General features: G+C 35.1%; 7 protein-coding genes across 7 annotated transcripts; 1 reads left to right on the top strand and 6 right to left on the bottom strand.

Annotated features, from left to right (window-relative positions):
* Positions 1–1,106, bottom strand: LOC133311191 (uncharacterized). Its single transcript, XM_061512198.1, has one exon. The coding sequence runs from the start codon at positions 762–764 to the stop codon at positions 333–335; it is 432 nt and encodes a 143-aa protein (XP_061368182.1). The 5' UTR covers positions 765–1,106; the 3' UTR covers positions 1–332.
* A 1,125-nt stretch (positions 1,107–2,231) lies between these two features.
* LOC133311190 (LEAF RUST 10 DISEASE-RESISTANCE LOCUS RECEPTOR-LIKE PROTEIN KINASE-like 1.1) lies at positions 2,232–5,463 on the bottom strand. Its single transcript, XM_061512197.1, has 4 exons — positions 5,326–5,463; positions 3,513–3,770; positions 3,108–3,410; positions 2,232–2,878 (listed from the first exon to the last, which is right to left on the bottom strand). The coding sequence occupies exons 1-4, from the start codon at positions 5,360–5,362 to the stop codon at positions 2,337–2,339; spliced, it is 1,140 nt and encodes a 379-aa protein (XP_061368181.1). The 5' UTR covers positions 5,363–5,463; the 3' UTR covers positions 2,232–2,336.
* A 55-nt stretch (positions 5,464–5,518) lies between these two features.
* Positions 5,519–6,283, bottom strand: LOC133311215 (uncharacterized). The gene has a single exon (XM_061512230.1). The coding sequence runs from the start codon at positions 6,281–6,283 to the stop codon at positions 5,519–5,521; it is 765 nt and encodes a 254-aa protein (XP_061368214.1).
* A 976-nt stretch (positions 6,284–7,259) lies between these two features.
* On the bottom strand, positions 7,260–9,906 carry LOC133311206 (LEAF RUST 10 DISEASE-RESISTANCE LOCUS RECEPTOR-LIKE PROTEIN KINASE-like 1.2). Its single transcript, XM_061512221.1, has 4 exons — positions 9,208–9,906; positions 9,045–9,086; positions 8,629–8,892; positions 7,260–8,318 (listed from the first exon to the last, which is right to left on the bottom strand). Exons 1-4 carry the CDS (start codon positions 9,842–9,844, stop codon positions 7,411–7,413), a joined length of 1,851 nt encoding a protein of 616 aa, XP_061368205.1. The 5' UTR covers positions 9,845–9,906; the 3' UTR covers positions 7,260–7,410.
* Positions 9,907–10,838: 932 nt separating this feature from the next.
* LOC133311214 (LEAF RUST 10 DISEASE-RESISTANCE LOCUS RECEPTOR-LIKE PROTEIN KINASE-like 1.2) lies at positions 10,839–17,316 on the bottom strand. Its single transcript, XM_061512229.1, has 4 exons — positions 16,569–17,316; positions 12,456–12,494; positions 11,885–12,130; positions 10,839–11,794 (listed from the first exon to the last, which is right to left on the bottom strand). Exons 1-4 carry the CDS (start codon positions 17,314–17,316, stop codon positions 10,839–10,841), a joined length of 1,989 nt encoding a protein of 662 aa, XP_061368213.1.
* Positions 17,317–18,588: 1,272 nt separating this feature from the next.
* Positions 18,589–19,380, bottom strand: LOC133311213 (LEAF RUST 10 DISEASE-RESISTANCE LOCUS RECEPTOR-LIKE PROTEIN KINASE-like 1.2). The gene has a single exon (XM_061512228.1). The coding sequence runs from the start codon at positions 19,378–19,380 to the stop codon at positions 18,589–18,591; it is 792 nt and encodes a 263-aa protein (XP_061368212.1).
* A 1,969-nt stretch (positions 19,381–21,349) lies between these two features.
* LOC133311205 (F-box protein At3g56470-like) lies at positions 21,350–23,955 on the top strand. The gene is made up of 2 exons (XM_061512220.1): positions 21,350–21,411; positions 22,329–23,955. Exon 2 carries the CDS (start codon positions 22,330–22,332, stop codon positions 23,752–23,754), a length of 1,425 nt encoding a protein of 474 aa, XP_061368204.1. The 5' UTR covers positions 21,350–21,411; position 22,329; the 3' UTR covers positions 23,755–23,955.
* The last annotated feature ends 1,217 nt before the right edge of the window (positions 23,956–25,172 follow it).

Genomic DNA, 25,172 nt, shown 5'->3' with positions numbered 1-25,172 from the left:
TGTAAAAAATGTTTTGTAGATAACATTATTAAGAAAAAGCACACTTACATTGTTTTCATTTCCGCAACGAGGCTTCAAGACCTACTAAAAATCTAATCTAGTTCAACCGCTAGATTATAAGATTATTGATAATGGCAACACATTTAACATTTACATATTGTCTTAGGGAAAAGAAAAGAAAAAACATTCAAGACTTGGATTTGCTTTTTTTTTTTTTTTTTTTTTTTGAGTTTGAAGTAAATCTTATAATAAAACTTGAAGTGTTGAACTCGATTCACTGAAATTATCTAATTTTATTTTCATTGAATGTTGAAGGCTATGTTTATTTTTGATTACTCAGCGATGGCGAGGAGAACAGGACGCCAAGCTTTCTTCGACACTAAAGGCCTGGAACGAAAACCCTTCCACCCGGGTCTGGGAGACCCGGGTCCATAACCCGACCCGGCAAGATCCGCGTTCGCAACTCTATGAATCTCCTCGTTAGTTATATCTTCTTCGCCAGGTGGCGCAGTCACAAAGAGGTCCTTCAGTGAGTGCCTCCGCACCAGATCCCCGCCCTTCTTCTCCAAAAGGCGCTCTCGCTGAAGCGCCGGTTCACGCCGCCGCGGAGATCTGCGGCCGGCGGCGCTCCAGCTGAGAAGCATCCTCAGGGTTGTTTTCCGTCGCCGGAGTTGGACCAGCGGGCTCGTCCTCGGACTCCGTGTGGGGCTCTGCGACACGCCGCACTGCATCGAGAGGAGCTTGAATTTCTGCAGCGTCGCCATTTCAACGTTAGTTTTTCTTCTTCTTCTTCTTCTTAGTTCTGAGTATCAAACTTGTGTGAGTTTCACATTTGAATGTTGAGTGGTGATGATGATTGTGAGGGGAGAAAGAGTAGTGAATTTAAGAGTGAGATCTGTTTTGGGAAATGTTGAATTGCATCTATTGGTGCCAATTACACATTGATTGGTTTGGTTTGGTTTTTTCCCTTTATATATTCTTTGAAATTTCAAAAGGCACGGAGAGAGAGGGAGAGTTTCAACTTTCAATGGATTGAATAGCCAAAGTAGAAAAAGATGCAGGTCCATAGGAGTATGACTGGTTCAACTTTCAATAAATGTGTGTTGTGTGTGTTTTAAATAGATAGAATAACAATAAATATCTTTTTTGGTTCTCGATAAATTTCATGGGACTAAATAAAAAGGCCCGTTGTGGTCTCTCAGAAATTTAAAATGGACTCATTTAGTTGAAATTGTGGTTCCTCACAAATTCAAAAGAGACCCTATTAGTCCTTAAAAAGACTAAAATAGGTTCATTTTGAATTTCTTAAGGACCATGACGGTTCTTTTTATTTGTTAGGGATTAAAGCGGCCATCGTGAAATTTGCTGAGGAACAAAAAAATATTTACTCGTAGAATAAAGAATCTCTTTCTAAAAAATGAAATTGATAGTTACACTAACAAATTATATGCAGAATCGCTTTAAAGATATTTAGGTGAAGTTTGATTGTTATTTATAAATTGAAACTAAAATATTTAATAATTAAGTTTTTGAAATAAACAAATGAATGAATTAGGGAATAAGATATTTGTTAATGTCGAACTATATATTCAGCACTTGTACACTCGGATAATTTAAGTTCTTGCATATGGTAGAATATAGTCATCTAGAAATTCATCAATTAGAAATACTAAAAAAACTGTGCAGGCCAACGTCGCCACAGCTTATAAAATTAATTTGGACCTTGGAGAAGGAAACCCACTTCGGAGTCAAAGCAAAAGAAGTTAGACGGGATTACTTTTCTCTTATACATTTTAAATATAAAATCAAAATGATATCCAAGTCTGAAATTCTGGTATTTCTTAAATTAAAATTGATAATGAAATTAAAGTTTAAGAGTAACTCATATGCTCCCAAGCAAAATAGTTTGTACTTTCTGTTCCTGGTAAGCATAAGTTATGTAATAGCATTGATGAGCAGAGGAAGTGAAACACACCGAGGCACCAAACAAGAAAAGAAGAAATCCCTTCATTTATATGCATGTCATGACATGATAAGCACCATATTACATGCCTTATAATATAGTTCGTCATCGTATAAACAATACAAGTGGATGAGAGAATGTTAACTAATTAATTTGCAACTGATTGAGTGCTGACAAAGGCCATCATTTTCTTCTTAAAATATTGTGGTAAAATAATATAATAGATTAAGAAGTATCAAACATTGGAATTGGGCTTAGTGGCTAACAATTGACATTTGGCAGTGCAGACTAATAATCCACTTATCAGCCAGACAGGTTATTGCTGGCTTCAAATTCTTCAATAAACTATGAGGTTGGTGGTGCTGAATGTATGTTACAGGGAGTTCATAGCACCTTGAACATCTGCTTCCTCTATATGCTTAGGCTTATCATCCCCACCTTCAATTCTTTCCAGCTCCTCCAAAACTTCTACCATTAAAGGTCTCAAATCCTTGTCCTCTTGCAAACACCGAAATGCCAATTCTGCCACTGAGAGTATTTTCCTTTTAAACTCTTTATCTAACTCAAAGCCAAGGGAAGGATCTACCAGTTCACTAAATGCACGCTTTTGAATCTTCTTTATGGCTAGATTTGACAAGTTAATCTCATCCGTATCCCTGGTTATGTCAACTGCTTGCAGAGATGATATTAACTCAATAAGCACGACCCCAAAGCTATATACATCGCTCTTGCTTGTTAGCTGGTAGCATCGGTGATATTCTGGGTCCAGGTATCCAAGGGTTCCTTGTGGAGCCGTGGACACATGGGAAACATTGTTGGGGAACAGTCTTGAAAGCCCAAAGTCTGCAACTTTAACACAAAAGTTATTGTCAAGGAGAATGTTGTTGGTTTTCACATCCCGGTGAATGATGTTAGTGTTGGGAATGGAACGAGGAAGCTCAAAACTCTTTGCAAATGGTACATCCACCAATGGGCCAAATGATAAACCACAATAAGTGGGTTGACACCACATCTCAACCCAAAACCTTAAGGCTGTAGAGTTATGGGTCTTTTGCACTTATATGGTCATCACTTGGTCTATGTCTAGCCTACGTGGAACTACTTCACCACTACTCACTCACACTTGATTATTTTCAACAGTTAGAAGCATGCAGATAAGTCAACACGCTTGCAGTCTCGATGGCAATTTTCATTGGTGTAGGCCATGGCAAGAAGCCAGCCTTTACCAAATCCCCATGGAGATGACAAGCAACAGTGCCATTTGGAATATATTCATACACAAGTAGTAGTTCATGGCTGTGCCGAGAACTGCAGCCATAAAGGGATACAAGATTTCTGTGGTGCAAACGAGTGAGGATCTCTATTTCATTCATGAACTGTTCCACACGTCTATAGTTTTGCTCATATAGGCGCTTGACAGCAACTTCCCGTCCATCCCGGAGCTTTCCTGGTTGTTGAGAGATAAAGAACAAGTCACAACAAGATGGAAGGTTAAATGATTCTATGTTTAGATGTAAATGGTAGTTTATGAAATGTATGAATAGCTAACCATAGTAAACAGTCCCAAAGCCCCCACTTCCAAGTTCTTTAGCTTCGTCAAAATTATTTGTTGCTTGCTCTAGCTCTGTATAGGAGAAGATAGGGATCCCAAAGAAGACACTTGCACCCTCTGGCATTGGATTTGAGTTAGAGCCACAATAAATATTTTTTGATGGGTTTTGGTCGTCTGAAAGACTGCATCCCCGTTTATAGACAAATAGAATTATCAAACATAATGGGATCACGCTTAGGAATACAATAGCAAAACCTGTAGTATAAAAAAATAAAAAATCTTTGAACTGTTAATTAATGGATCACTTTGTGTAGTGTAACATGCATGAAAAACAGGAATTGGAAATCCTTATGACAATAAAAAATTTGCGCCTTACAAATTCCTTATTATTCTCATATATTAGATAATTGAAATATAAATCTTAATAGGTGATTCTTACATAACAATCAAAAGGAACTCCAAAATTATAAACTGGAATATCCTTTAAATGTAACTCCAGTTCAGTTTATTTTGGATTAAGCTATAGAGATTCAGGTTGCCACTGCCAGAAAGAGCTGTCAGACAGAAACTCTTAATAGCAGACACAAGTACTATTTGGTTCCAGTTGAATGTATTTGGCTTTGGTTCATTACCACATTCTTATAAAGGAAAGTCATTTTGTTTCCGACCTAACAGCCTCATGGGAACCAAAGTAGAATAAGTTTAATTCAATCTGAACCTATTTGTACTTATTCCAAGAATTATTGTTGAGAGTGACTCGTAGGCTTTGATATCGTTGTAGTTTATTTTTCCTTTATCTCGGGCTTTCCCCCCGTGACTCACTAAACAGGAATGACAAAAAAATAAAAAATAAAAAAGTCAGACAGACCACTCTGTTAGGGGGTGTTGTGGAAAAGTAGGTAGGTACCCTTGAGTAGGGATGTGCAAAATAACTAAAAAACTGAATCGAACTGTAAACTGAACTAAACTGTAATTAAAATAACTGATTTTTAAAAACTAGTTCATGAACTGAACTGGTTTTTAAAGAACCAAATCGGTTTTTAAAGAACCAGTTCATGAACCGAACTGGTTTTTAAAACGAGTTCAAGAACTGAACCGTTTTCGAACCGAACCGAACTGGTTTTTATCACTTTATTTCTTTATTTTTTTTATTTTTTTATTTTACTTTCAAAATAAAGTCGATCCAAACCGGTTCCGAACCGAACCGAACCGTTTTCGAATGAACCGAACCTTTTTTGAACCGAACCGAATTGTTTTCGAACCGAACCGTTTAAACCAATTCGGTTCGGTTTTTTAAAAAATTCAGTTCAATTTGACCCATGCACACCCCTACCCTTGAGAACTGGGAACACAATGGTTAAGTAATCTGTAAAGAAACAATTCAACGCAAAAAACTTAAGCTAGTAAGTGAAAATCCATCAATGATTTATATACTTCTCTAACACGACTTCTCACACGAGAGCCCACTGGATTTGAAGGATGGACAATGCACAGGCCCACCTACATGTACTAAAAAAGAAATTCCACTAGAAAGAACATGGGGGGCAGTGAGAATTGAACCCGGTACACCGAAGCTCTGATACCATGTAAAGAACCAATTCAATCCAAAAGGTTAAGCTAGTAAGTGAAGGTCCATCAATAATTTATATACTTGTGTAACATAATCTACTACCTGAATGATCAATCTGAATGCAGGCTGAAAATATATAAAGTAAAGAACATCGACACCTTCCATATTTTCAGAACTTGTATAAATAGTTCTTCTAGCATCAAATTAATATTTCAAGATTTTTTTATATAAATATAATACCTATTCTTAGTATAATAACCTTGGAAACCCATCTCATCTCCCGAAGAGATTCTACTTGTCTCGGCTCTGGAGTATCTGCTGATCCTATCAATATCAAGAAGGTGATAAATAACAAGTTAGATTTCAGAAAAAAGGAAATAAAGTTCAGTCAGGATCATCCAAGTACAATTATTTGGTCAAACCTAGTTGTATGTCAAACATGAAACCTTTCATGTATCAAAGTGCTTTCAGAATTTTCATGTTGCATACCTTTGGAACTGGCACAATGAAATAATCCTCTATGAAGTTGCCATTGGCCTCCATTTTCATAGCATTCACGACATTCATCCGTTAACAATATTAGTATGCGGATTGCAGCAGCAAACGATTTGAAAAGGTCTGTGAAATTGTATCCAATAGGCAAAATCGGAAGGTGGATGGTTGAACATGCATTCTCAGAGCTTGTATACGTACCAGGTGATTGAGTAGGGTAGTAGATATCATAGCCATTACAGCTTGTATATTTTATGTATTGATTGATTCTTCTACTAGAGGTGTTTTTGCATCTTAACAGGCTTATATTGTGTTCCATTTCGATCTGAAAATGCAGTATAGGAGAGTTCGGAGGAAGGATAGCATTAAGATAATAGCTGAAGGCATTGCAACTTCTGGAGGACAAGAGCCCTCGAAGATTATGGTCTGTGACAAAAATAGAATTGTTCCCTTCGATGGATTCAATTTCATACCATGTTTGGTTTGCTAACTGGACTTCTTTAGCTGCATTTTGATCATCACAACCCCTTATGGGTAAACCACATTTCGGGTTGGTTTTGTTGGTAAATGGGAACTGGATGTCCCCGAGTTCTCCACAATGAAAAGATCTTGGGCTGTTCCCTTGGTATTCCTTTTCATCTTCAGCTAAGAGAAGAAGCAGAGAATAACAGAGAACAAGGAAACGCAAGAGCGATTGTGAAACCATCTTGGATTTCACAAATCAAGAGTCAAAGTAAATAGATTTCAAGAAGAAAACAGCTCCTGTGTTTTGTTTGTGTCCTAACTTTATTCGTTTTTAGTAATTTAACAAATTAAATGTAGTGTTGGAGTTAACGACGCGTGTTGACTGAGGACTAGCGATGTAGAGGGCTTGAGAAACACGGCGTGTTCAATGTCCAACCTTGTGATTTCCGTTAGAGAAGCTGCCGAAGGGATGGACCTGTTTCCTACTTTCCTTCCCCCGTTGTAGAACGTTGAGAGGACTATGACTGATTGACTCTTAAAACATTTTGTTGAAATTCTTTCTAAGAAGAGCAGACTATGGTTAATATTTGAAGACATACTAAGATGGTAACCAAATTCTGCTATTTCTCGAATTAAAATTGAGATGCCGAACTGATAAGAAGTAGTAATTAGTATGTACTGAATGAAGAATAGTTAACAACGTAATTACTCATATTTTCCTCCTCTATGATGTATAGATGTTGGAAGAATATAAATTATGAGAAATTTGATGGCAGGAAGTAAAACTGATCAAGGCAGAAAAAAAATAAAAATGAGTAAAGCATTTTTTGGGTCTTTAACAAAAAACACGGTCCTTGTTTTCATCCTTTAAAAAAAAATACCCATATTAGTCTTTAACTAAGGACTAAATTGGGACTTCATTGAATTTATGAGGAATCACATTTTCAAAGAATTGAAATTTTAGAGGGACCAAAAGTTGACTTTTTTTTTTAAAGGATGAAAGTGGGAACCGTGTTTTTTGTTAGGGATCCAAAAAGGGTTTTACTCAAAAAAAAAATTAATGAATACTCATTTCCTTTTTAATCTATGTTCCCTCAGTCATTGTACAAGACAAAGATGTTCTTTATATTATAAGCATATTCGATATATTATAAGCATATATATATATATATATATATATATATATATATATATATATATATATATATATACTCTGTCACTAGTATTATATGCAACTCACAAGAGTTTATCATTCTTTCTATATATAGTAGAATGTGGTTAAAGAAGCATCAAGTATCAACTATTGGAAATCAAAGACTAAGTGGCTAGCCACTGATATTTGGTGAAGTAATCTCATCATCCCTTTCATCAGAGTGTTTGGTGAAGGCGCTGTGGCTTCTCCAGAGTGTTTGGAAGTGACGGGTATACATAACTTTGTGAAATCCTAGCACCATGAACATCAATTCCCTCATGATTCCCTGGCTCATCATTCCCACTTGTGATTCTCTGCAGCACCTCCAGTACTTCACCCATAGAGGGTCTCAATTCCTTGTCCCCTTGCAAACACTGGAAAGCCAATTCTGCCACTGAAATAATCATCCTTCTTAATTTGTCATCTGACTGGAAACCAAGGGAAGGATCAACCAACTCACAAAATGCCCTTTTTTGAATCTTCCTAATGGCTAGCTTTGCCAACTTAATCTCATCCTTGTCCCTGTTCATATCAACTGCTGGCAAAGACGATATTAGCTCAACAAGAACAACTCCAAAGCTATATACATCGCTCTTGCTTGTAAGCTGGTAGCATATGCGATAGTCTGGGTCAACATAACCTGGGGTTCCCCGTGGAGCTGTGGAGACGTGTGTGACATCATTGGGGAACAGTCTTGAAAGCCCAAAATCTGCAACTTTAACACAAAAGCTATTGTCCAGGAGAATGTTGCTGGTTTTCACGTCTCGGTGAATGATGTCAGAAGCATGGAGATAAGTCAATGCACTAGCAGTCTCTATGGCAATTTTCATCCTCACGGGCCATGGCAATAAGCCAGGCTTTGCTTTATCACCATGGAGATTGCAACTAACAGTGCCATTTGGGATATATTCATATACTAGCAGTAACTCACGACTGTGACGTGAAGTGCAGCCATAGAGAGATACAAGATTTCTGTGGCGCAAGCGCGTGAGGATCTGAATTTCATTGATGAACGATTCTACTGGCCTGGTGTTGCGCTCGTATAGGCGCTTCACTGCTACTTCACGTCCATCTCGAAGCTTTCCTGGTTGTTAAGGATCAAGGTATATGTTATTCCACAAGACAAAAATTTCCTTATAAACTCTTTTTTTCTCACAATGTGATTTCTATAGATTATCACATTAAAATTGGTTAATATCGGAGGGGGAAACTAACTGGATTTCATCATAAAAAAAAAATGATTCACACTCAACAACGTGACATCTATGAAAACATTAAATAAAGATGTTAGTTAATGGATGGCAATATAATGGGACAACTTGATTCTATATATAAAGCTCCTGCTATGCGCAGCAGTGCAAAAGGGTGTCAGAATAGAATCTTGAGTTCATTACCGTAGTAAACAGTCCCAAAGCCTCCTTCTCCAAGCTCTCTAGCTTGATCAAAATTGTTTGTTGCCTCTTGGAGCTCCTCATAGGAGAAGACAGGGACCCCAAAGTAGACAGCTCCACTTTCTGGGTTTGTTGTTCTGCTGAAGGGACCAGGATAAGTGTTTCTTGGTTGGTTTTGGACACCTGAAGATTTGTGTCTTTGTTTGTACATCAAAAGAATAACAAACAAGGCAATTGTAATCACGCTTGCCAACGCAATTGAAAGACCTGCAGGAGGGAAAGCTTTAGATTGTTAATCAATCCATGGACAGACAAGACTTTTGTAGTTCTGTTTTGGGTGATTAGATATACAAGCCCGTGATGAAAATAGATATTCAACGTATGAACACAGTTTATTTTAGTACAATGAAACGCAGTACCGATTATCGTAGCCTTCAAATCCCGTCTCTTGTCAGGTGGCGCTATTAAGAAATCAGAAGAAAACAAATGAGTCTGAATCATCTTAAACAGATCAAGTCATATAATCTTTAAAACAGTGAAAGAATGAACGAGCATCTCATAATGTAGAATTCAGGTGTTTACCCTTGAACCAACAGTCTTCAGAAAACTCGGACTTTTCCAATTCAATTTCGAGAAAAGAAATTAAGAATGGACACGGGCAAGTGGAATTGGGTACTTGTTCAGTTCTAAGCTGAACAAGTAAACATGCATATGGAAGAATGTGGTTCTCGCTATCATCACCATGATGTTCAGAAGGAAAGTATGCATAGTCAGGACATTTTCTATACATGGAGATGTTTGTATGGGTTCTCTTGTCATTGGAGATATGGATGCATTTGGAGAAAGGAATGTTGTTAAGGATCGGAAAAGGCGTAATAGTAGGCCCTGGAGGAATTGCGACACTGGCTTCATAGCTGAGCGTTTCAAAATTGGGGTAATGGGTGAAAATTGAATTGTACTCGTCCGGTGAGATGATATAAGTTGTATATGTTGGTTGGTATTTCAGTTGGATTTCTTTGATTTGATTGTTGTCGTCACAAACATTTATGGGCAAGCTACATTTTGGGTTTATAGTGTCGGGGAAGGAGAATTCCACTTCATGTCCACACTGAAAAGACTCTGGACACTCCTCAGGCTTTGCCTCTTGAGCTGCAGCTGTGACAAGAAACAGAAAATAACAGAGTATAAAAAAGAAACCAAACACTGAGTGAGCAGCCATCCAAAAATATATATATCACAACAAAGGAAGCAAAAGACCCTTGTTCAAGAAGAATACAATAAAATTCTATAGTGATTTTGTTGAAACCATTCTCCGTTATGTTCATAATATAGTGCTGTTGGTTAGTTACCTACTGTAATATGAGTGTCTACTACGCTAAGTTGACTTGGACAAATTGACTAAGGAGGACTTAAGAAATTGGCTGGAAAGAGGGTTATTGAAAATTCTGTTCATTTATCTGCTATAACGCCTTGACTTTTGAAACTGTCTGTTTCACGGAGCTCCAAGTTTACGCAACGGCAAATTCACACTTGGAATTTTGTGCACAAAGTTGAAGATAATCAAAACAGAGTTATGATTGTCCTTACGCTGAACATCTCAATTTACTACATTGTAATGAGAGAAAAAGAAAAATGCAAACAGTGATATTGATGGTCAAGCCTTTTCCTTAATGAAATAAGTAACCTAACAAACTTTAGAAATGTATTGGATGATTGCTAACATGGCAATGAAAACGAAAGTTTGTGCCCCTTCCCCAATTTTCTTTCTGCGTTGAATTATGGAAGTAATTGCGTTTATGGGAAGGATGGTCGTCGGTTAGTTTTACGTGTAAAATAAAGCAGGGAAAGGTGTGTCACTGTTTTAAAAGAAAATTAGTTTTAACCTTTTTTTTTTCATTAGCTCTGTTACTTTAATTAAAAAAAAAAAAAAAAAACAACTTTTTAAGTCCAAATATTTAGAGAGTTCAAAACTCTAAATTACATAGCATCACATTTTTGGATCGAGCAACTTTTTTTCTTTTCTTCATAATATTCAAATTTATATTCTCTCTACTCTTGGCATGACTATGAAATGCCGCATAATATAAATATCATGTAAGCAACTATACAAGTAAGTGGATGAGAAGATAATGAAGCTCAGATTCACTCATTCTGCAAGCTCATTATTAGGCAAGAATGGATTAAGTATCAACAATTAATAATAGCCCAAATGATTAACAACTGACACTAGGCGTAGTAGATTTACTTTCCCAGCTGTCAGTAACGGTTATTGGTGAAGAAGGTATCTTTTCTGGTGAGGTTGGCAATGGTGGATATACATTACTATGAGAAGAAACCCCAGAACCATGAACGTCTGCTTCTTCTAGATGCTCTGGCTCATCCTTCCCGCTTTCAATTCTCCTCAGCACCTCCAATACTTCATCCATGGAAGGTCTCAATTCCTTGTCCCCTTGCAAACATCGAAAAGCCAACTCTGCCACCGAAACTATCATCCTCTTGATCTCATTGTCTGAATCAAAACCAATGTCAGGATCAACCAGCTCACTAAATTCTTTTTCTTGAATCTTCTTTATGGCTAAATTTGACAAGTTAATTTCATCCTTGAGCCTGTTTGTATCCACAGCTGGCTTAGATGATATTAGCTCAATGAGCACCACTCCAAAGCTAAACACATCACTCTTGTTAGTAAGCTGGTAGCATTGATAATATTCTGGATCAACATAACCTGCGGTCCCTTGTGGTGCGGTTGAGACATGGGTGACATCATTGGGAAATAACCTTGAAAGGCCAAAGTCTGCAACTTTGACACAAAAACTGTTGTCAAGTAGAATGTTGCTGGTTTTCACATCACGGTGAATGATTTCAGAAGCATGAAGATAAGCCAATGCATTCGCAGTCTCAATGGCAATTTTGATTCTTATAGACCATGGTAGTAAGCCAGGCTTTGCCAATTCTCCATGGAGATGACAAGCAACTGTGCCATTTGGAATATATTCATACACAAGCAGGAGTTCACGGCTGTGACGCGAAGTGCAGCCATAGAGTGACACAAGATTTCTATGGCGCAAACGTGTGAGGATTTGAACTTCATTCATGAACTGCTCTACACGCCTGTAGTTGTGCTCATATAAGTGCTTGACAGCAACTTCCCGTTGATCTCGGAGTTTCCCTGGATTTTAAAGATCTAAGCATAAACTATAGAATAAGAAGGAAGACTAATTTAATGTTTCAATTGATAGGGTAGTGTTTGAGTGCTAACCATAGTAGACAGTCCCAAAGCCTCCATCTCCAATTTGTTTATCATGGTCGAAATGGCTTGTTGCTTCTGCAAGCTCCTTGTAGGAGAAGAGGGGAACTCCAAAGTACGCACTGTCACTCTCTATATCTGTATTAGAGGTGGGATTTGGGTAAGTATTTCTTGTTTGGAATTGACCTCCATGTTTTCGTTTGTAAACTAGAAGGAGCAACCCAATTATCAAGATGCTTAGGAGCCCAACACCTAAACCTGTGGAAGAGTAATAAAAGAAAACATCAATAGAAGATTGTATTGTAACATCTGCAGCTCAAAGATTTGGAGATGTTATACTTGTAAATCATGTGTACTTTCTATTAATAAAGTGCCTGATTCTGGAAACTATCAACATGGCAATGATAGAATTAAATGAATATTTAAAGACCTTTTCAATTTTCATATTGTGGAAGAAAGAATTGGAGAAATGAGGGTGTTCAGAGAAAAATTCAGATGATGCTTTGGATTTTTCAAGCTGATGAAATATGTTCTTCAAGATAAACAAATGTGATGAAAATAATATTAAGAGAAGGTATATTACCTACGCCTAGTTTTCCTGCCTTACTCAACCTCTTTGGCTCTGCAGCAGGAGTTTAAAGAAAAAGTTAAATCAGATTGAATAATGAAAAAAAATGTAAGTACGATGATAAAGTTACACAGGGAAAACTATGGCGTTCTAATTCTGAGTATCGAACAGTCAATAAACAAAACATAGCCTTTGCCATTCAAGATTGATAAGAAAATCACCAAGGAGCAACCAAATGCCAAACTTAAAGAGATTGAAAACAGCAGAAGAGTAACTTAAATTGGGCACATTCGTTCAAAGACAAGACTTATTCTTGTCAACCTCACTGCATTTTAGCTCTCAAGTACTTATTATGTTATATGAGCAAGAACCACCTGTGTGTTCTACAGAAAAGTAGAAGAAAAATGGAGAACCTTTCATGTGGAAAGTAAAAAAAGGCAACTACTACAAATGCAACGCATGTATACCATTGGCTTAATGAAATTTCCCTTAACTGTCAAGTTGACACTTGCCTTTTGTTATAGTGACAATTTGCACATTCATCTGACAGTTGTACTTCATTGAAAATATTAGCAGTTATGAACGTAAACAAAAAAAATAGAATTAGGCTCGTCTTTGATTGGAAGTTGGATCATTGTGCATGCTCGTAATCAGGGTATGAAGTATAATTATAAATATCTTTTGGAAGCTTGACATGGAGGGTACGTACGGTTACACTTGAACAGAGTTGAATTTTATTTGAGATGAAAAGAAGCAATGTCGGGTGTAATTTGTAAAAAAAAATTTGTAAACGGATTCTATCCCTTAAATTTATTGCTATAAAGAAACACTTTAGGTGGTGTTTGGTTCAGGGGAACCAAAAATTTCCCCATCCAAATGAAAATAGTTTTCTAGAAAGTCCCTGTTTGGTAGAGGGATTCAGCCAAGTTCCCCAGCAATAACAAATGCATACCATTCCCCCATTTGGTCCAAATAGCCGGGCATTGACACTGTTTGCAAAGCCAAGTTGGGGGTGGTTTTGTGCAGAAAGCCGGATAAGTTGCAATTTGCAAAAATGAGACAGACGAAAATACCCAACAGAGAAGAAAGACAGATGCATATGATGGTTTTAAAATGCCCAACAGAGCTTCTCAGACGAGGGTCTCTCCGACGTACCCTCTTCTTGGAAAGGTAGTTGTGAAAAGGTTCATGACTTCCCCGGTTCTGCGTGTAACAAGAAGATAATCGGAGCTAAATCGTTCTTCAAAGGCTATGAATCATATCTCGAGAGACCCATTTATGAGTGTGTGGAATCTAAGTCTCCGAGAGACACTGAAGGCCATGGAACACACACTGCTTCAGCTGCTGCAGGATCTGTTGTTGCAAACGCTAGTTTGTTCAACTTTGCTCAAGGTGAAGCAAGAGGAATGGCCTCAAAGGCTAGAATTGCTGCGTACAAGATCTGTTGGAAGCTTGGTTTACTGAGATATGAAAACCTTTTTATTTGTCGTTGGGTAGAAATGTGCAACACGCAATGCACACAACGGTAAACACTTTTAAAAACAGTAAAAAAAGAAAGGGTATTTTAGTATTTTCAAACAATTTTCCCATCAGTATTCTATCTTCAACCAAACATACACTCAGAAAATTTAACCCAATTTCCCCGGTAAACTTTTGGCGAATCAAACAATTTTTTTTACATTTTCCTATCAAACTCGTTTTCCAACCATTTCCCTATCAATCACATTTCCCTATTATTCAAAAAATTTCTACTTAACCAAACGCTCCCTTATTACTTTCCAGATTTTAACATACTTCAATCAAGTATACGGAACCAAAAAAAAGAAGAAAGAAGGATGTCATAATTATGCTACTCAAAGCTTCAGTTACGTAAATGTGTGTGCGTGCGTGTAATTCCAATATTATCAACCCATGTTATAGATATTGCGAAACCGGTCGTGTACGGTTGTAAAAACAATTGCACGACATGCAGTTAGAATCCGAGGGCCATAAAATATTAAATTGAATTTATAATTTTTTATAAAACAAAGTATTTTAATGATGAAGATCATCTATAGTTGAAGAACTGTTGATGATCCGGATCCTAGACAAATGATATTTACAATTTTTTTTATGATTATGATATAATACTAAAAACCTTAAAAATTACGTTTACAAGTAAAATATATGGAATAAAATAGACGCTATTTCTCAATCTATTTCAGACATTTTTTTAATAATTTTAACCAAAACCAAAACCAAAATCAATGCAAGCATATACTAATTATAAGTTCTACGAACTATTTGTAATTAAAGGTTACAAATAATTTTTTTTAATAGAAAAAATTCCTGTCGTATTCATTGTATTTATGGAAAAGTTGGCGGTATACGTATTAGCTGTTTTTGGCAGGAGATGAAACCTGAATTTGAAAGAGTCTAACAGATAATATTTTAACAACTTAATTCATCAACCGACAATCTTCTCTTATAAATTCAAAGTGTGCTGTTTTGACATTAATAGTTAACACTAATTACTCATTCGTTTATCATAAGTAGGATTTGAAGTTTTGAACAATCAAACATAAGACCTCACCTAGAAAGAAAGTCAAGATGACAACACGCTTACGTCTCTATAAAGTAATGTCCATATTATCAATTCCTAAACTCTGTTTTTGAAAGGAATTCAAATGTAAATGGAGTTAAAAAGTGACATGTGGACGAACATCTGATATTAAAAATGTGTAAGGTCATGAGATCCAAGTCTAAAATGCATCTCCCGTTTTAAAAAGAAAAATTATTTATGTCAATTATAGAATATAGTGCCTAAAAATGATATGATAAGCATGGTCTAATTAAGAAATTCTTGTGAGTAAAGAAGCTTCACATTAAAAATATTAGCCGTGAACCTAATGCCGAATAAAATTTTGTTCCAAGACATGATATTTAGTTCCATTTCCTAGTTTATCACTTAGCTATCATATACAATTTCTTTACTAGCTATATTGAACAAAGAAAATAAAGGGGTTGTTTGAAACTTCTTGCTACATATTAATACATGCCGGACTACTGGTAGTCCGTGGATAATTTTATTCTCTTGGTTTTTTAACATACAATTTTGGAAGACAGAAGTATATTTTTAAATTTAGCATGTTCAAGGAAATAAGAAATTTTGTTATTCTCTTACAGTTTTTTTTTATGATAATATCCTTTTCAATAATGGTCAAACTTTTAAATCAAATAATGAAAACAATTTCACTAAATAGTTTCCTTTTCCAAATCTAAAAGCATAAATTTCCTCAACTATAATATTTTATAATCTTAATTTTTAATTATAAATTAAATTAATTATGCATATCTCATTTATGATTTTAAATATATATTTTTTTAATTTTTCCGCTTTTTATTCATATTTTTAATTTTATTTGAATTAAGCACAGTCGTAAAATGCACGAAATATTTACTAATTATATATATATATATATATATATAGGCAAAATGATTTCTGCATGATTTCTGCAGCTGCTGTACCTACAGCAATCAAGGATACACGTCCGAATTCTAGGATACGACAATGAATTCTGAGTTTTTTTTTTAAGAAGCCGTGGGCCCACTTTTCTGTGTCAGCTGTAGATAACACTATCTACGGCTGCTGCAGAAATGTTAAGCCCATATATATATATATATATATATATATATATATATATAATTCGTTAAGCAAGAACCTCCTAAAATAGAAAGAAAGGGAAGTTATACAGAGGGGTTGAGTCATTAATTTACTTTTCCATAAAAGTAAACAATTCATGAGAAAAGATTTTAATGTAATGATCAGTTACTTCCACTGTGTCCTTGGTATTATTCACCTTAACAGGAAAAAGCGAAAAAGTTGAAAACTGAGAGAACTTGGGCCACACAACACAAGTACACCGCCTTTCCTGACCATAGTAAAAAAAACACCCTCTGCATGTTTCATTTTAAAGTACTATATTTTCAAGAAATGTTTTTTTTTTTTTTTAATTAAACACTCTTTGACTATTATAAACTATTTTCAACCCCAAATAAGTTAAATCAACCTTATATATTGTTACCTAGTCACCAATCACCGTTAACAGCAAAAGTGAAAAAAGTTGGGAACTAAGAAGAGAGACTAACTTGGATCACATCTCGCAGCATGAACTCTATCAGGACAATAGCATCTGAAAGCGTATGTAACAGGGTCAGTGTCGAACCCGCATCTTCCTCCACTGCTCGTGCACTCGCTGCAATTACTCGCATTCCAATCCAACACAAACCCTTTCCTCAGTGCCTCTTTAATGTTCCCACCTTTCTCATCTTCTACACTTGTGTTCACCATTCTACCTTTGCAATTCTTCGATGCTATGCTCAAATCTTGATCCTCCCTATACAAGGCCACGACTGAACTCGTTTCATTTTCTGCAGAACACCCAATGTTGTGCTCTTGCATCCCTTCAGGAAGCGATGTTAAGTCGCAGCCATAGAACAACAACATGTCCTTTTGGTTGGCAGCAAGTCGGAACCTGTACTTGCCAACTGTGAGGTTCTGAGTTGGAGAAATACATGAAGAGGTGGTTGATTCTGAAAACACAGGGTTGGACACTCTGAGTGTGTGGTTTGTGTAGAAAATTTTATGGATGGTGTATTGGGTATCGATTAAATTGAGAATTGGGAAGCCATTGTGAGCACAAGTGAGCTCAAAACCTGGATACCCACAAAAGGGTTCTTGTTTCCCTTGGATGTAGAACGGGAAGCTTATGTTTTGACCATTCCCACAGGTTTTGGGCTTGCAAGCTTCGAACTTTGGATCCACGGAAGAGAAAGTGATCGTGGTTAGGAGAGAGAAGCAGATGATGTATGAGTGAATAAGGGATCTTGAGTTCATTTGGGATGCTCAAGATGAGGGTATGGGAAGAGATGGAAGGAAAATAGAGAAGAAGAAAATTATTAAAATGAGATTATTGAGAAGTGTGAGGATAGGATAGGACAATGGATTTGACATGCAATTGGAGTCGAAGGTGGCTGGCTACGGTGTTCTTTTTATCTGCCTCATATCTTAGACTTTTGAATGAATCTCCCCTATAAAGGCCTACTTTACCTAAATGCGCAAATGGGGCATCGTAGCCAAGTTGAACAACTTGACCAACTTTAGTGCTTTGGTCCTCTCAAGTTGCAATGTCTATACGGTAGAACATAAGTAACATTTAATTTTTTGAGAGAAGAGAAAGAAAGATTTATTGGTTTTATATAAGTTCAGAATTGCCCGTCTTATTCTGCTAATCATGATAATTAAAGGCACAAATGTCCCTTTCCAAATACCTAACGTAGTGTTCGTTTGTTTTATTGACACGTTGAATTACTTTTTTATTCCTTTTTCATCTCTTCCTACCTTGGCCTCGTTGAACACTTGAGAATGAGATAACTACTGAGATTATTCAAACTTTTGAAATTACATAGTAAGATTAAGAGTAAATATTATTTTGATTCTTTAACAAAAATATGATACCAAGTTTACTTCTTTACAAAAAAAAATTATTCGTCTGGTCTTTGAAAAATGTAAAATAGACTCATTTAGTTAAAATTGTGATTTCTCGTAAATTTAAAAAAGATCTAAATTAATTCTTTAAAAAAATTAAAATAAATTAACTTTAAATTTTTTAAAGACCAGACGAGTAATTTTTTTTATAATAAACTAAAAGTGGAATCATATTTTTTATTAAAGATTTAAAAAATGATATTTACTCAGAGATTAAATATTGTGGAGCGGACATGATGATGTCATGTCTCTGTAATTCTGAAAGAGTTCTTCCCCGTGTCACTATCAACTCTAATCACAACACTCAAAGGGTGACTTATAATTTTTGGTTTGGCTAGACAAAACTAAACTTATTCACAAAAGAAAATGAAAATATATTTCAATTAAATCAGTTCTTATTGGCAAAGGTTATTCAAGCAGATAGTTTTTTTTCCTCTGTTCCTTGTAATTAATTAATTCCTCTACTAGAATTTGCAAAAACAGAATATTAAATGTTACGTAAGTTTTTACATATTAAGGTTATGTTAAATAAAAAAGAAATAGATATAGACAATTCAACTAAGATTTCACAGACGTTGACAATGAACACCATCGATGCTTGTTTAATACGAGGAAGAGAGGCTAACCTGGTTGTGTTAGTGCATCGTCACATATCAGAGATTGAACTTTATCAGGGCAATAGCATCTAAAAGCGTATATATGTGGGTCTTGGTCGAACCCGCACCTCCCTCCACTGCTCTTGCACTCATCGCAACTACTTGCTGTCCAATTCAACACAAAACCTCTTTTCAGTGCATCTTCAATTCCTCCTTTATCATCTTCTACTCTCGTGCTCACCACCCCACCCTTGCACTTCTCATATGCTATGCTCAATTTTGGATCTTCCCTATACAAGGCCACAACTGAACTCGTTTTGTTTTCTCCATAACACATAATCATTATATCTTTCATTCCTTGAAGTATCGACCGTGAGTCACAGCCTTGGAACAATAACACCTCCTTTTGCATGGAAGCAACACTGAACCTTCTACTGTATTGGCTGAAATTGTGTAATGGAGCAACGCATTCGGTGGTGTTTGGTTTTGAAAACGCAGGGATGGACACTCGAAGTGACTGGCTGTCGTAGCAAATCTCGTCGACGATGTATTGTGTTCTTGACGTGTTGAGAATTGGGAAGCCATTGTGGTCACAAGTGAGTTCAAATTTAGGGTAACCACAAAAGGGTTCTTGTTTTCCTTTGATGTAGAACGGGTAGCTTATGTTTTGGCCATTCCCACATGTTTGGGGCTTACAAGCTTCGAAATTTGGATCCACAGAACAGAAAGTGATTCTGGTGAGGATAGAGAAGAGGATGATGATGATGATGATGTATGAGTGAATAATAGAAGAAGAGAAGAGGGTTCTCTGTTTCATTATGGGATGTTTCAAGATGAGGACATGCAGTGAGTGTGAGAGGGAATGGATGAGAAGAAGAGTATAAAAAAAACATTGAGATTGCGTGAGGTAGGGTGTGGGTTTGAACTGTTGTTTATGTCTCTGACAATATTTTCAGTCTTAGGATAATAGTCCAGTTAATTGTGCTTCCTTACCTCATATATTAGACCGTTGAATGAACGAGGGACATCTTCAATGACTTTTTTTTTGTAGGTAAATATCTTCAATGACTTCAATTCCACCACCGACACCGTGTTTGAATTAGGTTATTTGATTATACTGTATTTCATTCATGTTCAGACTTCAGTGCATTGGTTGATAGTATTGAAATTTTGATTCGTAATATTGATGTTGTGAAATTATTTATTTCCAAACATATTATAAGTTGACTCCTTTGTTTCTTATAGTTGAAATGTATATTGTTATGGACGACAACTTGAGCTGTACTGTACATATCCCGTGACAATGGACATAAATGCTGAATTATTGGATAAGAAATAAAGCTGGGGGTTTTGATTTGATGATTTTGATTGATTGCTGCTAGTCATGTACTAGCTTAAAATTTATGAAATACACGAGATAATATAAAATAAAATAAATACAGATATATAAATAATAAATATATAATAATTTTTATGGAGTCGTACACGGGGTTCATTTATGCTTAAGTCGAACAAGAGCTAATTCAAATATAATCTGATATAATTTAAGGAGGATGTCAAGTCTATAATACAACATCACAATATAAGGGTTTGGGCTACTAGGAAAAACACACAAAGTCCATAATCCAATATTGTAAAACCTACAGGTATGACACTCTTTCTCTTACTATTATGTTATCAATGTGCACACACATCACTCCTTTGGCAAAAGCTGAATATTACTTTTAATACACAGTAATCTGCTAAATTCAAGGGTATCTAACTCAAAGATACATTAGAAGGAGCACCTAGATCCAACATAAACATATTAGCTCATTGAATTAGACATCTCTATCTTCAGGACAGAATAATAATAGCTTTAAATACTTTTTGTTATTATAAAAAAAGTTTGTTAATTTTAAAAGTTATGTATTTTAACTTGATTATATATCATCTTTAATTTAATTACTTTTATATGTAATTGACAAGAAATATTATAATAAAATCAAAAAATATTAATAATATCACCCTCAAATTTATAAGTTTGGTGACGAGTAAACTTGAAGAATGGAATGTTTATTCAATTATTGTCTTATAAAATAACATTGATATGTAATAATATCATTTTATTATTATTACACTAACAAATATATATATATATATATATATATATATATATATATATATATATATTAGACCATAAAAATATCGTATTTTTTTTTTCATTTTGTAAATGCTATTTTATTAAATTGGTTTTTCTTTTTTACATTAAATTTTGGTCAATTTCAGATAAATACGATTGTCAGGTGTCTTTTATCTATAGAGAAGGTAGTAGACGAAGCAGCAATAACGCGCGAAAGGAATATTATTTATCAGCTTAGGCCAAATTAAGTGTCTTGATAATCATTTGAAGGGGGTGACTTTGGATCTCATTTTTTCTTTTTTCCATTTCTTTTTTGTTCTGGGCTTGGCCCTCCTGATGTACCAAAAAATAAATGATAACGAACTTTAAAAAAATAAAATAAAATAAAATATAAAAAAATTATTCCTTAATGAGTTTAATAATCTTGAGAGTTGAGAGTTGCCTCCATTAATATGGATTCAACTGGATTAGTTGGATAATCAGTTGGGAAAAAAAAAATTAACAGGTTATTTAAATTGTTTCTGGGCCGAACCTTGGAGGAATTTGGGCCGAACCTCAACATGGTTTGAGTTTAAAGTCGGCCCAAAATCTACTTCGAGGCCTAAGGATTATTCTAATATTAAGTTGTTTCTGATTCCTTGCTTTCGGAAAGTTTCTGGTTCTGATTACTTGGGTTGGGAAAGAGGAACGCAGTGTGAGCTTGCATGTAACGTAACACTGTAACAGGTTTGCGATCATTCATCTCTTACATCGGTTTATTCTTCTCTTTAAGGTGTTCTCCGAAAGCCCTAATTTTGGTGATGGGTTCTATGCATTTTTCTCCATTTGTCATTTTCAAGTATAGTTTCTACACAATTTGGTTCCTCTGCCGTGGAACTTAAATGCTTTCTGGCTTTGCAAGTTTGCGAGTCATTTTCTGTACCTTATTGGATTTGCATTCTTAGATTGAGTGAGAATCGTTATTTGACATAACATAATGGTTTTTATAGCATGTAACTCTACATGCTGATAGTGATTGTAGTGCTTATTATTGGCAATCCTCGAAAATTGGTTAAATTTGTACAAAATAGAGTAAAATATGTTTAGTGAACTCTCAGAGAATAAAAATAAGAGGAAAAATGTAATCTTTTTGTTTTTTTTCTTTGGTTACTTTGTTGTGTTTACAGTTGGTTCAAATTTGTTTCAAGTTTTAATTAATTTAGAGTTTAGCTTTATCTTGAAGTTGTCGGGAGACCGTGGACTCGATTAGCTTTGGCCCATCGAAGAATATCCATGACTGAGCAAGTACTGTTTCTGTATTTCTCTGTCATTCTGTCCTAATTTCATCATCAATACAACATCCCTCTTAATCTCTTATAGATAGGAACTGTTTCCTATTATTCTTGCTAAATTTCATTAGACATCTTATATGGAATTGTATCAGTTCTGATTGTTTTATGTGGATTAGTGTAGTGATGTATTAGCACGATCATCAATCTCAGAGAAAAATAATAATGACAATTTAACCAAAGCCCATTGTATTCTTCAAAACCATTAAGCTTGGTACAAGCTTCCATCCTAAGGAAATTGTTATGCATGTCTAATCTAATATTAATCTTTTCATTGCACATTTGATGCCTAATTCACTCTTAAACATCAAGCAGGATGCATCCATTGCTGTTGGAAGCAATCAACAGAAGAATTATTGCCAAAAAGATGAAAAGAAGAAATAAAAAAAGAAAATTGAAAGAGAAATTTTATGCAACTTGGTTGAGTATCCCTTCATTGCTGTTGGGAGCTAGCAAGAGAAGATTTATTGCCAAATGCAGAAAAACAAGACAGAGAAAAAAAATAGAATTTGAAAAGAAATGCTCTGCAGATTGGTCGAGTCTACCTCCGGGTATAATCGAGACTGTTGCTGAAAAACTGACTCTAATTGATTGCTTATCCATCAGCAAAGTTTGTAGGAGTTGGAATACCGTTCTTGGTGAAGAAATTCCTATTTGGCAAAGGCATGGGTTTCCTTGGCTTTTGGTGTCAGGTCAGCAAAACAAAGAGATTAGAACTTGTATCAGTATATTGGAGAATCGTGTTTGGGAGTTGGAATTATCAGAGGCAAATGGAAAGTATTGTTGGGGATCATTTCATGATTGGTTGATTATGGTAAAAGATCTTGACAGTTTCTCTCTTGAAGTTAGCTTGTTGAATCCATTTTCAAGAAGGCAAATTAGTCTTCCTTCAATATGGAACTTCTACCACAAGATGGTGCTGTCTGGGCTTCCATCTGAGAATAACTTTATTTGTATGCTTCTACACAGCCAGTACCGGGAGCTGGCATTTTGGGTTCCAGGAGCACAGTCATGGCATAAGCATAAACTAACAGGTCAGCCGACTCAGCCGATTGAGGATGCTGTATTTTGTAATGGAAGTTTTTATCTCCTGGGTGATGGATTTAACTTATGGCAAATTGATGTTAAAAGTATCTACTCTAGCATTAGTGAAGGTTATGATGGTTTTGGAACATTGTCTCAGATAGAAACAGTGTTTCATGAAGTAAAAAGGCCCGAGATATCTGTGTTTCAAGAGATATTACAGATTTATGATGACCATCAAATTTTAAGATATCTTGTGGAGTCTCGTGGGGAGCTTTTGCTTGTTTGTAGATATTTTAGTGCCAAACAAGATGTGGTGCTTGAGACCTGGAATTTCGAGGTATATTCATGGGATTACTGTCAGTCATCTTGGAAAAAGGTTGAGGATTTGGGGGATCAAATGATATTTTTGGGAAAATGTTGTTCAACATCCTTCTCTGCCAAGGAACTTGGAGTTGGAGTTAGCAACAGCATATATTTCTGCAATGATCCAGCTGCTCCTTGGTGGAATGAGTGGGATTCTGATCATTTAAAAGGTATATCATATCGTCTTGGCTTCAATAAGGCTGATGGAAGAGACTGGGGCATTTTCAGGCTTGACAATAGGAATGGTGATCTTTTTCTCTTCCATGGTGACATAGACAATTGGGCATACACTTGGTTTACTGCACCTTCATGGTGGTGTTGTAGGAATATTCCTGTGATAGGGAGGAGTTAATCATAGTCTAGCATGTTACAAATACATGCTCTGTGCTCTAATTGTTTTTATTTTGCGTCTGCCTAGATTATTGTCTTTTGAAAGGCATATAATCAAAATGTTCAAGAGAGTATTTGGTTGAAAAATGTTGTGTAAAAATTAAGAAATACCAAACACATGTGGAACTTTTTCTACTTCAGTAGACTTGGCTTATATTTTGTATTAAGGTCTTTTTGATATGTTTGTCACCAAGTTTCTATATTTCTGTCTCTCTCTCACTCACTCTCTACGTCAGTAGGTTTTGCTTTTTCGTGAATATTTTTTATCCTTTTATCCTGATGGGTGCAGATTGATGCACAGATAACCTATCATTTTGAAGATGCCAAATGGGCAATGAATAAATGAATCTTGCTTTTGAGTTGTGGTTAGTTCATAATCATTACATAGAATAACAAAAGGAAGCGTTATTTTCAGAGCAACAGCATCGAATTGTGGTGGGTCTTACTCATGTTTCATCTCCATTCTACACCACATTTTTTCTAAGAACCGACCCACCTCACAAGAAATCAAAGACACATACATACTTTGGCTACTATTAATTGTTTTTTTTTTTGTGTGTCAATATTGGTCGGTAAATGCCAAATAGGCGTTGATTAAGAAAGTATTGTATTGTCTTTTTTAAAAGTTACAAACTGAATCGATTTTTATAATTTTAATTATCGTTAATTTTTTTGTGATGACATATATAAGTTATTTTAATTAAATAGATGAGTATTAAAAAAAAAGAATAACTTCATTTTCACCCTTTCTAATTTTATAGTCTATCATTTGACCTCATGTAATTTTAAGCTTGTCAGTAAGAGCCATTGTCATTATAAAAATGTATCATTTAATTCCCTGTGATTTCAAAATATCATATATACCCATTGTCATTATAAAATGCTTTACTTAAACTTGTGATCTTATAGAATGCACTATAGGGATGGAGTATAAGAACAATAAGTTTTATTTTAAATCTTAACCGATGATTTCCGGTCATTTAACATTTGAGATTTATTGAGTTACACTCATTAATTAATTATTAATTTTTAATAAATTATAACGTTTAAATGCACAGGAATCAATGGTTAAAATTTTACGTAAGACTTATTATTCTTACACCGATATAAGATGATCATGCCACATATATATTTCTTAATTTTTATCTTATATTATTTTCATATTATAAGTTGAAATTATAATAATATTAAGTATTAAAAATTAAAATTACATATTTATAAATTATTTTAGATATTATCTTAAACAAAAAATTGTGTATCCAAAAATATAAATTATTTATTTATATTATATTACAAAAATTATTATAAAAATTATTTTTTAAATGAAATATTCACCTATAGGAATAATTAATTTAAATTTAAATTTATTATTTATTTTAA

Source organism: Gastrolobium bilobum, unplaced genomic scaffold, assembly GCF_033153095.1.
Source record: "Gastrolobium bilobum isolate Gb01-03AN ecotype WA unplaced genomic scaffold, APGP_CSIRO_Gbil_v1 utg8591, whole genome shotgun sequence".
Lineage (NCBI taxonomy): Eukaryota > Viridiplantae > Streptophyta > Magnoliopsida > Fabales > Fabaceae > Gastrolobium > Gastrolobium bilobum.
Note: the sequence above shows the minus strand (reverse complement) of the source record. Positions and strands in the feature narration are given on the sequence as shown.

What these genes read in the sequence shown, in the direction of transcription:
- LOC133311191 (XM_061512198.1), bottom strand. Translation starts at nt 764, where the DNA reads ATGGCGACGCTGCAGAAATTCAAGCTCCTCTCGATGCAGTGCGGCGTG.
- LOC133311190 (XM_061512197.1), bottom strand. Translation starts at nt 5,362, where the DNA reads ATGAGATGGGTTTCCAAGGTTATTATACTAAGAATAG. An exon ending in GGTTATTATACTAAGAATAG is followed by an intron (nt 3,771 to 5,325) that starts GTATTATATTTA and finishes TTTATACTACAG; the next exon opens with GTTTTGCTATTGTATTCCTA. An exon ending in GTTGACTTATCTGCATGCTT is followed by an intron (nt 2,879 to 3,107) that starts CTAACTGTTGAA and finishes CCATTCCCAACA; the next exon opens with CTAACATCATTCACCGGGAT.
- LOC133311215 (XM_061512230.1), bottom strand. Translation starts at nt 6,283, where the DNA reads ATGGTTTCACAATCGCTCTTGCGTTTCCTTGTTCTCTGTTATTCTCTG.
- LOC133311206 (XM_061512221.1), bottom strand. Translation starts at nt 9,844, where the DNA reads ATGGCTGCTCACTCAGTGTTTGGTTTCTTTTTTATACTCTGTTATTTT. An exon ending in TTTGAAGGCTACGATAATCG is followed by an intron (nt 8,893 to 9,044) that starts GTACTGCGTTTC and finishes TCCCTCCTGCAG; the next exon opens with GTCTTTCAATTGCGTTGGCA. An exon ending in CTTTGGGACTGTTTACTACG is followed by an intron (nt 8,319 to 8,628) that starts GTAATGAACTCA and finishes CTTAACAACCAG; the next exon opens with GAAAGCTTCGAGATGGACGT.
- LOC133311214 (XM_061512229.1), bottom strand. Translation starts at nt 17,316, where the DNA reads ATGAACTCAAGATCCCTTATTCACTCATACATCATCTGCTTCTCTCTC. An exon ending in TGCTGCGAGATGTGATCCAA is followed by an intron (nt 12,495 to 16,568) that starts GTTAGTCTCTCT and finishes CTCCTGCTGCAG; the next exon opens with AGCCAAAGAGGTTGAGTAAG. An exon ending in CTTTGGGACTGTCTACTATG is followed by an intron (nt 11,795 to 11,884) that starts GTTAGCACTCAA and finishes TTTAAAATCCAG; the next exon opens with GGAAACTCCGAGATCAACGG.
- LOC133311213 (XM_061512228.1), bottom strand. Translation starts at nt 19,380, where the DNA reads ATGAAACAGAGAACCCTCTTCTCTTCTTCTATTATTCACTCATACATC.
- LOC133311205 (XM_061512220.1), top strand. Translation starts at nt 22,330, where the DNA reads ATGCATCCATTGCTGTTGGAAGCAATCAACAGAAGAATTATTGCCAAA.